General features: G+C 43.4%; 2 protein-coding genes across 3 annotated transcripts in view; one reads left to right on the forward strand and one right to left on the reverse strand.

Moving 5' to 3' along the window:
- The window catches only part of MAN1B1 (mannosidase alpha class 1B member 1), a 36,853-nt gene extending 29,947 nt beyond the window's left edge, over positions 1-6,906 (forward strand). The window contains exon 13 of the mRNA XM_032777745.2: positions 1,269-6,906. Within this exon, the coding sequence (XP_032633636.1) occupies positions 1,269-1,472 (204 nt within the window). The 3' untranslated portion in view covers positions 1,473-6,906. The remainder of the gene's footprint in view (positions 1-1,268) is intronic.
- Positions 6,907-7,740: 834 nt separating this feature from the next.
- DPP7 (dipeptidyl peptidase 7) overlaps positions 7,741-11,106 on the reverse strand; it is a 33,013-nt gene continuing 29,647 nt past the window's right edge. For both annotated transcript variants that reach the window (XM_075060530.1, XM_032777747.2), the window contains exons 9-13: positions 10,987-11,105; positions 10,750-10,906; positions 9,919-9,983; positions 9,018-9,088; positions 7,741-8,200 (exon numbers count right to left, since the gene is read on the reverse strand). In XM_075060530.1, coding sequence (XP_074916631.1) covers positions 8,068-8,200; positions 9,018-9,088; positions 9,919-9,983; positions 10,750-10,906; positions 10,987-11,105 — 545 coding nt within the window. In that variant the 3' untranslated portion in view covers positions 7,741-8,067. The remainder of the gene's footprint in view (positions 8,201-9,017; positions 9,089-9,918; positions 9,984-10,749; positions 10,907-10,986; position 11,106) is intronic.

Consider the following 11,106-nt stretch of genomic DNA (forward strand, 5'->3'; position numbering starts at 1 on the left):
TGGAGCTGTCCCCGGGACTGCCCTCCTCTGGATAAGGCACTACAGTTTGGGGTGGGGGGGAAGAGCCTCTTTTGTTCCCCCAACTCTGCCCCTGTGCTCGGGGCTTCAGCCCCACAGCGGGGTATTGGGGTTTGGGGCTTCAGCTGTGGGCCACACAGCTCCCATGGGGGCTGCAGATCCCTCCAATTTAGAACTGCTGTGTTAAATGATTAGATTGTGTAACTGAGTTGTGATGTTGATGGGATGTCACTCCTATAAAATTTACCTTTTAACAAAGATAATTTGAGAAATGAATTTTGGTCCAGCAAAATTTCACTGATCCTTCCTTGAAACCATACAGTTTCTGCTGTGATTGGGTCAGATCTCTCAAACTAAACAAGATCTGGCTGGGATGGTACAATAGCTGGCTGGAAGGTTTCAAAGGAAAAAAGAGAGTGCTGCAGGAAATCGTGTTAATGCCTCAGTAGGGGCATTCTTCCCTTTTGATATGTCTTCACTACCGGCCAGATCGACAGGCAGCGATCGATCCAGCGGGGATCAATTTATCGTGTCTAGTCTAGATGCGATAAATTGATCCCGAGCGCTCTCCCGTGGACTCCTGTACTCCAGCTCCAAGAGGGCAGGCAGAGTTGATGGGAGAGCGGCAGCAGTCGACTCACCGTAGTAAGTTCATCTAAGTACGTCAACTTCAGCTACATTATTCACTTAGCTGAAGTTGTGTAACTTAGATTGATTCCCCCCCCCCGCCGCCTCCCTGTGTAGAACAGGCCTTTTTGTTTGCCCCAGCATAGCCTTAGAGGAGCACTGTGTTTCTAGAGTATCTCTTGGATGAGCTATACAATTATAGTCCAGACTGCTTAGGGTCATGGCATCTTTTATGACCATTTCTCAAGAGTAGGGGTATTAAGCCTGTTTGTCCTGACCAATTTCAATCTGGTAATTACAGTAATTGCCTCAAATTTCTTTTGCAGTTTTGATGGGACATTGTCCTCTTCATTTGTCTTTTTTATATTTTTCTGCTGTTAAACATGCGACATTTCACAGTGATGTGGCTTCATTTTACTGTATGTAGTTTGTGTATCAGTTTGTAAAGTGTTTTGTAATGTTTCAGAATTGAAATTCTTTATGTAAGTTGCAAAATATTATTTTGAAAGCTCTGTCTGCTTTTCTAATATTTTCATTTTTTAATCAAAATTGAGAGTTTGTAGATAACAGAAGTTCTTTTTGGCTTATAGAAATACATATAATTGTTAATTGTCTTTGCACAGGTTCCTTCAAGTGGTTATACTTCCATTAACAACGTCCAGAACCCCAGTAACCCAGAGCCGAGAGATAAGATGGAAAGCTTCTTTCTTGGGGAAACACTCAAATATATGTTTCTGCTGTTTTCGGATGACGTAGACCTAATCAACCTTGACAAATATGTATTTAACACAGAAGCTCACCCCCTTCCTATCTGGGCACCAGCATAGAAGTACTATGTGAACCTTTGGCAGCGGGCTGTTACTTTGAGTCACTTTACTGTGCAGGCTTTGAACTGGGATAGCAGAGAATTGCTCTATTTACCCTTTCTTGGTTTTTAAAAAAATTGGAAAAGCATCTCTGATTTAGAGAAATCTATTAGTCTTAAATCTAACTCTGTGCGTTAGCTCGGGGATGGACAACCTGTGCACACTATACTGCTTTGCCTGGAGTTGATGCAGACATCATGGTTGGGGAAGCAATTGCAATGTAGACCCTGATGTTACTAGGTTTCTGAGCAACCAGTGACTCACCCATGCCATTCTCTGTAGATTTTGGTTAGATTTCAGGACAGCAACAAGTTGTCTTATAGCACAGGATTGTCTCTGGAGAGAAGGATGTACTGAAAAGTTTTGACTCTAGCTCATTCCATGGTAAGAGCCTGTAATATCTCTGTATGGGATGTGGGGTAGACAGAGAACTGTACCATTGTCCCAGTAAAAATGAGGATGTCAGTAACATTGCTGACACTTTGATCTCATTCCAAATCAATGAGCTGTGCAGCATTATGTCTGAAGATAGAAGTTATATTACAAAAACATCTGTAGTACAGCATCTGAATTTATTGAGTTGTGGCTAAAATGAATGAATGGTGGCAAATGGAGTACAGAACTTGCTGCTGATTTAGTTCAAAGTGGTATTCAATTTTGTAGATGTATTGCAATTTTTTTAACTTATCTGCAGGAATGTGGAGACAATGTGAAAAGCATACATGCATTTATATTTATAGATATTTGCATCAGTTAGACTCAGGTATTCTGACTGAAAGCTGCTTTGCGAGGTTGAGCTACAGAAAAGCTGGTGAGCACATTAGGTGTAATTCAAACTCAACTTTCTCAGATCTTGGATTTTAAAAATGTTATGTTGGATCAGTGAGGCTTGTTGTTGTACAGAGTAATTCCTACTATTTGTCTTACTATGGATTAACAAGGAGGGGTTTTCAATTCTTTTTTCTTCTTCTTTGAAGTACCTTGCTTGAAAGTGTGATGTTCCCCTGTAGAATTAAATGCAGATGGTCTGAGGGTCATCTGACATGGATTCAGAGTGTAGTCCTACTGAGAGGGTCTTCCCTCTCACTAGTACTGCTAGTAGACTTGCGGAGAGCTGTTTGGGTGCTTTGAGGAGAAACTAGACCTAGTGCTTATGTATAAAAGTGTCTTCTGTGAGTCTAGGGTCTTGCATTTTTTATTTCTGGAAATGTGTTTCAAAACATGAATTTTGAAAGTAGCTAACTTTTATGCAGTCTTGTGCACACCAATAAGTTGTGGGAGAAAAGTGCTAGTTGGTTTATTTTAGGGTTTCTCTTTCTGTCATAGTTTCCATTCCCACAGGTCTCATTAATGAGAAGGGAAGTTACAGGTACGTGTGTAGGCACAATCGACTCTAAATTTGGGGCTGAGAAATAGTGTTAATATAAAGCTGACCCATAGCAATTCACTTCTGGATTTAACAGTAAATGTAACTTTCTGTTTTGTGAAGTAACCAATGTCTTTATAAACTTGTCTTGCCAGACCTGGTCTTGCTGGAGTAGGAATTACTATTTGGACCACTTTTTAAATATATAGGCAGTACTTACCATTCCTTGATGATGGCACATGGAAATGAAGAAACAATGACTGCAGATTATATTTCTACATATATATAACCCAGAGAGAGAGAGAGGTACCATTTTTTTTAAGTTTGTTGATGCTGGGAGTTGGGGATTTGCTGATATCACGGGTTAATGCAGAATGAGGTGATCCCCAAATTCAAGAATTTTAGTAATCTTGGAATTCATACGGTCTCCCCCTTAAGTGCACATTGGAATTTAGAAGCCATATCCTAAGGCTGAATAGTTGTTTTGTTGCTTGATTTTTACATGATTCATAAGAATTCCAGAGTGTCTTGGTTGTATTTAACAGGGCTTAAGAGTTAACTTTCAGGAGGTGAATATACACCCTAGTGCAGAGAGCATATGCAAGGTTGTGTGTATCACTTAAGCCCTGTGTTAAGGTCATAAAGTGCAGTTGCACTCTTAGAAGCATTTTGACTCTGCAAAAATGGCACTGTAAGGTTCCATGTGTGTTGTGTTGTGATTCCTTCCATATCACATGAGCTCAGTGTACAAGTAGAAGGATATGGGATGAATTTCACTCTGAATGAATAAAGTGAGGGAGGCGTAAACATTATCCCCTTCCCCTCAATCCTAAATTTCTATTCCAAAGCTATTGGTCTGACTTATTTCTTCTCTGGCTTCATGCTGTCTTAGGAAACTAACTTACCGTAACTGGTGGTTTTTGTCAAATCTTAACTTTTTTTAATGTTTTGTTTAATTGGTCAACATGCTGCTCAGGGTAGAACAGAAACCTAATGTCAGTTTGAAACCATCATTTATTATGCCTGAAACATGTAAATAGTCTGACAATTGGCGATCTGATTCCTCCCTTTCTGACTGCTGAAGAGGAAGCTTTAATTGCTTATGTCATGACCTGCTTTTGTGCCCCCTCAAAGATACCTTCTTGCCTCTGATTGGTCTGTGAAGTTTAAAGGCACAATACTCCACCTTGATGGCACAGCACATCCTCTTCCTTTCCAGGCATGATAGGATCAGTGCTCATTCTTGGTTGGAAAGATTCCACTCCTGTACTGTATGGTACTTTGATCCAAAGCCTTAAGTGCAGTGAATATAATCCATCTACTTGGCATATTCATGTATTGAATCAGTTCCCATACTCAAATAATGGATTGTTGCGGAAAGGCCATAATTTACCGTGAGCTGCCTTGGTTACTTTCCAAGAGCTTGAGTGCCTTGCCTAATTCTAAGAAAACAAAGGAAGTGACCCACTCAGACTATTCATTCGTACTTGTGACTGCCTCCACTGAGGAATAAATACTGCTTGGTTTGTTGTGTGTGGTCACAGCTCTGAAGTACTGCACACTTACAGGGTGAGGCGAGTAGTGGGGTCTCATTTAGGTACCAGAGTTTAAACCGGGGCTTGGAAAAATCTCTCTATTAGCCTAAAGTAGATATGAAAGATGGATATAGGGCAGAAGGGAAACCCCCATTTGAGAAGCCCAACCCCACTGCAACCTCTTAAGTATGGGGATTTCTACCAAGGGGCTGTGTCTGGAATCTGTTGGCCTCGTCCATATTTTATATGGTCCTGTTAAGAGTCTGATTAAATCTGAAGCTCCACCCATCCTCTCCAACTGCTGGGATGGAAAGAAGCTTTGCCTTTCATTCTCCTAGTGCCTCTGTTGTGAGGGGTTGAGAGGGCAAGTTTCTGCTACTGTAGGCTTTCCTAGCCTTTTTTTTTTTTGGTTCTTCACCTGTGAAACTACAGTACTTACTCCTGCTGCTGTGAGCTTTTTCAAGAAGCAGCCTGAAAGTGAAAGGAAGACAAGTTTCCTTGCTGCTCTCAGGATCCTGAACAGCAGCAATGAAACTGACAAATCTAGTTAGTTTCACATTGCTGCTTGGCAGTCTCATACCTGCAGTAGAAACACTGCATCTGTATAGCTGCAGCCTCAAAGAAAATACTGCATTTATTAAATGATGGAAGGTTATTGGCACAATGCAAAGGACTAAAAACTTCAGTTTTTTAAATGAAATCTTAAGTACTGTTGGAAGTGATGACACAAACGTTCATGCTGCCCAGGGAAAGTTTCTGACTTGTGTTTGGATTTTTCAAGTCCTGAGTTAAGCTATTATATTCTGTAACCAGAGGCAGCATTTCTTACTGTTTCTGGAAATTGCCCCTACCCTCCATATGGTTGTATGTCATGATACAGTGGAATGATGAGCCTTTTGGTAACAAAGCCACTGCTGTAGGTCTTAATCCAGCATGCTGGGCTGAGTTAGTGGGAGGAGCTGTCTACTCTTACCAGCTGGTCAGTTCATGTCTTGTGAAACATTCCTAGTTCTGTCTCTTTTTCTAAACTAGTTACTCTGACACTTTTCCCAGGAAATGGTGGATGGCCTTGCAATAGCTGTAACTATCCCAGTTGCCTCTTTGTAGGATGTACTTGATAACTAGGTTATTCCACTATATACTCTTTCCTCTTACCAAGATTTAAAAACCATTAAGGAAATCTGTGCTGAACTGGGTCAGATTTATCTGCCCTAGAAATCTGCAGCAGATTATGAAGCATGACACTCCCCCCTACCCCCTCCGTTTGATGGAGCTACTTTTGACAAGACAAAAGCTGAATTATGCCTCGAAGCCTCGCTATATATTTAACTTATCCCCACACTATATCATCTAAAAGCCTTTACTATTTGATTTCCTCTATACTTCGCCGACTTTCCTTTTTTAGCACTTTCAGGCGTTATCCCCTAAAGAGGAACAAATCTAATCTGCAGAACTTCCTTGTTAAGTTTCATATTTTAGACTCTTTCACAAGGTGCAAGAGGGTTAAAAAAACTCTTGCCTCATCTTGAAGTGGAAAGTTGGAAGTCCCTCAAAGGGCAGAGTAGGCCACTGGTCACCACTTGTTCAAAGATTGTAGCTTGCCTAGTACATTCTAGGTGGCTCACACCTCGCCTAGCTGCTTTGTTAATGCATCATGGGACACAGACCGATTCTAATTATGGGCATGGTTTCTGTGTGGTTCCTGCTTTTCAGGAGCAGGGAATGCTAGCAAGGCCATATAGCAGAGCAAGGATAAAAGGTTGCCAGGAGATACATCCACCTGGCCCTGGCTTATCTTGGGAGCTAGAGGTGGGGATTCCATTGGGGGAGGGGGAGAGTTGACTTTACTCCTTTCCCGTCTCTCCTCTGTAGAGACATTCCATGCGCCTCGCATGGGGCACTATGAACCCTGCTAATTGCTGGAATACTTCAGCTGTAACCTGTGTGACTATATTTACTATTACTTGCTCTATGTGGGAAACTTACTCCCAGTGCCTGGAAGGTCTGCTTTGAATCATGTGAAAAAGTGTCAAGGACTGGCCCTAGTATCTATCTGACCCAATTGGGACATGATGGAAGCAGAGATTCACCACTGTAAATATTAACCAACACTGAACATTGGGTTGAGCAATGGTAAGAAGCTGAATAAGTGCTGTACTTTGCCCACCTCAGTAACACGTGTCTGGAATGATCTCTTGATGGAGGCTTTCCAAATCCTCCCCACCCCCGTAATCATGGTAAGGATATACCTTTTCCTTTAAGGCATATAATTAATTACTAAGATGTAATATTTTTTCAGTCTTGCTAGTATTTATTGGTACACAGTATTTGCAGTAGGTAAGAGTCCACTTGTTAATGTGCAAAGATGAATTTATTTCACCTCTCAGGGTGAGAGAAAAATATCCTTTTTGTATCCTCTTTGGTTATATTCAGAAGCCAGCCCATGGAATTCTATCACATACTTTAATAAACTTGTAATTTATTTTAAAACAAACGTAGGCGTCATCATTGGAAATGTGACTTACTTTTTCACGGCACTGTTCCTGTACAATAGCTGTTCACAGTGGGATTACCTTAGACAGGGCACGTGCTCTCCAGTCTCTACTCCACAGCTGACCAACCCATAGATTTTTTTTTTTTGTTACACTGATGTAGGAATGACCCCGGGCCCACAGGCCTGGATACCTTATTATTGAGGCATTTTGTTCTTGTCTGCAAGGTGGGCACACCCGGTTTCTTATCTCAGGAACTTGGCCTTCCTCCATCCTCCCCTGTATTTTCACACAGACGGCCCTTATAACTTCCCCCTCTGTAGTTTCCACAATACTGTGTCTGCAGCTGGGTGTTTTTCCAGTTTGCTATGCTGTTGAGTCGTGATGGAGATTTTTGTAAGAAATCTTGATTTGTGCTGTGCAATTGTGCATGTGTAATCTTAGATAATAAAAGAGGCAGGTGAACTCAGAAAAGCAGCTTTTTCACCTCCTTGTTTATCCTGCAAATTGGTGTTAAGTCTTTCCTTCACACTGACTATAATCTTTGTGGAGAAACTGGTCTCTTCATTTGAATCCTACAACTCACTGATCTTTATAACTAGTACCCTCACTCTACTTCTTCACAAATCACCCAAGAGAACTTTCTCCTTTTAAGTATTTCTTTGAAGACATACTGTTTCTAGCTGAACATAAGCTACATGTGTCCTCTAGTCTTGGGCAACACTGGAGATTGGTGTGGGCTGTGAATAACCAGACCTCGCTCTCATAGCAGGGGCACATTCTTTCCTCTACCATTCTGGAAAGCATGTACATGAATTATGACCCAGTTCCTGAAGAATGGTCTAACACTTGCAGGCAAACTTTTATTCTCCCCTTCCCCCGTTACAATTACATCTGTGGTAAAATGCAAGTAAGCATGTGACCGGAGCAAAGTGCTGTTGCCTTCAGTCAATGGATTTGGCCTACTCGTTTTCTTTTGACAGACTTGATTGACTCACACGACACTTTAGACTGGTGAATTTTGATCACCTTGGTTTGGCCATTTGAACTGACATTTTTGTCAAATGATCCATGCACAAGTAGCTCCTATGGCTGCCACCCTTGTGCTTTCTGGTACACACACTAGCAGCACAACATTCCTGCTGGCAGCTGGACGGATATCTTCACAGTGATATACCCGCAGACATCTTCTCCCAGGCTCTCTCACTCCTAGCAGACTTCACCCACTTATGGATAATGCTTGCTTCTAGGTTGCGTGCATCTCTGACAGATGGAGGATCAGCTGGATTAGATCCTCTGTAGGGAATGCCAAGCATATACAATAGTTAGTTGTCCATATCCCAATATGAGCATATAGTTACTCAGAGGCCATAGCAGCCATGCTCAAGAGTCACCGTGGGATTTCATTTGTAACTAGTCTAGCCAGCTGAAGTGCAAAGGATCTAGTTTCCTTACATAAAACATTTGTCACAGGAGGGCTTCCCCTCTTGTGCACGGGATAGCTCCATCCACAGAGAACAAGGCTGTAGACATACCGCCTGCTTACCATTCTAGTAGTGCGTAACCCTGAGAAAAGTTACAGTACAACCCACAGTAATGGTGGGGAGGTGGTCAGTGTGCCTGCAGGAGAGGGAGTAACGGGCTCTCCTTGAGTTGGGGTAGCTCAGGATGGAAGGCACACTGTTGTCCTCTCTGCACAGTGCACAAGGCCATCCAGCATCTAACTAAGGAAAGAAAGCATGAGTGGTGGAATGTTGCAGTGTGCACTGCATATAGGCTGTTGGGTTACTGGGGCAGAGCGCTGGCCCTACTGGGGAGAAAGAAAGAACGCTCTTCTGGAAAGGAGCTTCCACTGAGAACAACTTGGCACGGGCCCTTCCCCAGTGAAGAGACCAAGTGAATATGGTAAAATAGCAGCTACAAACCAAACAGCATTTCCATGCTCAAGGAGAGGCAGACCGGTGAGTTGTGTAAGTGGACAGCTCTTCTTCCAAAGCAACATTTCAGCAGCTTAGTGCCCACAGTGCTTGGTGGGCTGTCTCCTGCTGAGGGAGGGATCACCTAGGCCAACAGGGAGTCCGTAAGCAAAGGCTTATGGTTACAGGCTACGTACCGGAGATCCAGATGATGAGCGCCTCCCTTAATGGTTATCGCAATTAGTGAGGAACTGAGGTTACTCTTTATCTGAAACAATAAAATGTGCAAGTCAAACTCCCTATACTGAATAAGGGCTTTAAAAATTAAAGACAGAGCCAGGAAGGGCAAGAGGACACTGACCTAGTCATTAGCAGGACAGGTACAGGTGTGTCAAGATCATCATAAGCCCTTGTTTTCCTCCCACTAACTCAAATGTGTTTTCCTCAAATGCAATTGACATTTCCTCCATTACAGGTAAAGCGTTGACTCTTGTGGCCAGGCTTATTTCCCCAGTAAAACAGATCTGTCTAGAACCATGAGCCTTTCAGGCTTTACCATGGCTGCCACAGGTCGTTGGGAAGAATGAATTCATTTTTAGTTTGCACAAATCTGATCTTCAGCAACTAGAAGTTAGGGTGTTATTGCTGCTGTAGCTCAGAATCAGGAAGAAGTTGGCTTTCCAACGGCAGGTGGAGCAATCAGAGCTGGAGTGGGGGGTGCTACAGCCACAGCTGATTCTATTTCACCAAATTCTGAACCATCAGTAGCTAATGCAAAGAGCTGTTATGTCTAAAACGAAGGGGTCTTTGCTGCAGCAAAGCCAATATAATCCAATCCCCTCTTTGGCAGAAAGAAGCAGCCTTCCTGATAGACTAACTTACCATTTGCCACAAGGGTCCTGGGGCTGCCAAATAGTTTAGCAGAGCAAAAATACCTATTGAACAGAATGGACATGAGCAACTGCTCTGTAGCCATTTGGCATTTCCATGAAGCGGCCTAAGATGGTCTGTTAACGCTCGACAGAAAGGATGTGGTCAGCCAGGTTAAGAACTGGGGTATCACACCTGTGCTCAGCCCACAGTGAGGCAGATACTTACACCACCGCCTGCCCATGGATCCAAGTCTCCATTCGAAAATATGATGTTGCTTGCAGCTTTCAGGTCTGAAATTCACACAAATGATATCTGAGGGGCCTCTTTACTTTCCTGTCCATTTACCAAAACCTGTTTAGCTGCTTCAGAGTGTACGAACGACAGTGGAAAATTAAAAAAAATTCTTGGCAGTCACTTTGGTTTTCCACTTGTGTTTAAGTGCAGTACAGTATGGGCTGATCACAGAAAGCCGGGCTTCTCCTGGTCTCTGCCACCACCTCCCCTCTGACAACATGTGCATGAAGAGCAGATGCTCGGAGGGGGAGGGGGAAAGGAAGCTGTGCCAAGAAGAGATTGCTGCTCATTCTTCCAGAAAGAAGCCAGTCCTGTCCTGCTCCACCCCAAGCATGACCTGCCTTCATGCTTTACTGGGGCCAGTCTGCTGTGTTGGTGCAAGAATCACTAGGGTGGGAGGAGGCAGAGTCCAAGTAGGAGCTGGGAAAAGCCAGCAAAATGTCAGAACTTGGAGAGGGGGTTGGGGCAGGAGAGAGGGTAGGGCACAGTTATGGTCCTAGCGGGGAGTTGCAGTGGGGGAAGCATTAGGGAAACAGGAGCAGAAGAGGAGACACTAGAGACTAGATGATTTGGCTGCAGTCCTTAAACAAGAGAACAGCTGCAACTGTACGAATCACTTGCCACCTGTGATCTGTCTGTATATTCATTACAACTGAGCCAGCCCTTCCCCTTAATGCTATCCAGGTCTCCAGACCAGAATGCAGGGACTGTGGTGGGGAAATACAGATGATGCAAAGGAATAAACAGCAACATGCAGCTTACCGCTGCCCCAAAACATTGTTTGCAACCAGTCCCTTTGTGGGTGCACGAGCCACTTGTTGAAGCAGTACTGCTGTCTCATAGCCTCGGTGAACGGGATTTCAGGGAACATGTCGGTCACATTGTTGCTGCTGAAGGTTAAGTTGATCTCAGTACAAGCCTGTGATGGAAATGGGAACTGTCAAGATGGAAAGGGGGAGGAGCTGTATTAAAGTCCACTGATTCCTCCAAGCAGTGTACCTGATAGTCCCACGCCTCAGCATCTGGGCCGATGCCACAGCCAGTCGGGTCAGAACATTTTCTGTACTGTTTGTATATGTCGTAACACGGGGCCATCCCAGTCGAGTTGTAGAACACTCC

The sequence above is a fragment of the Chelonoidis abingdonii genome, chromosome 24 (genome assembly GCF_003597395.2).
Source record: "Chelonoidis abingdonii isolate Lonesome George chromosome 24, CheloAbing_2.0, whole genome shotgun sequence".
NCBI classification, from domain to species: domain Eukaryota; kingdom Metazoa; phylum Chordata; order Testudines; family Testudinidae; genus Chelonoidis; species Chelonoidis abingdonii.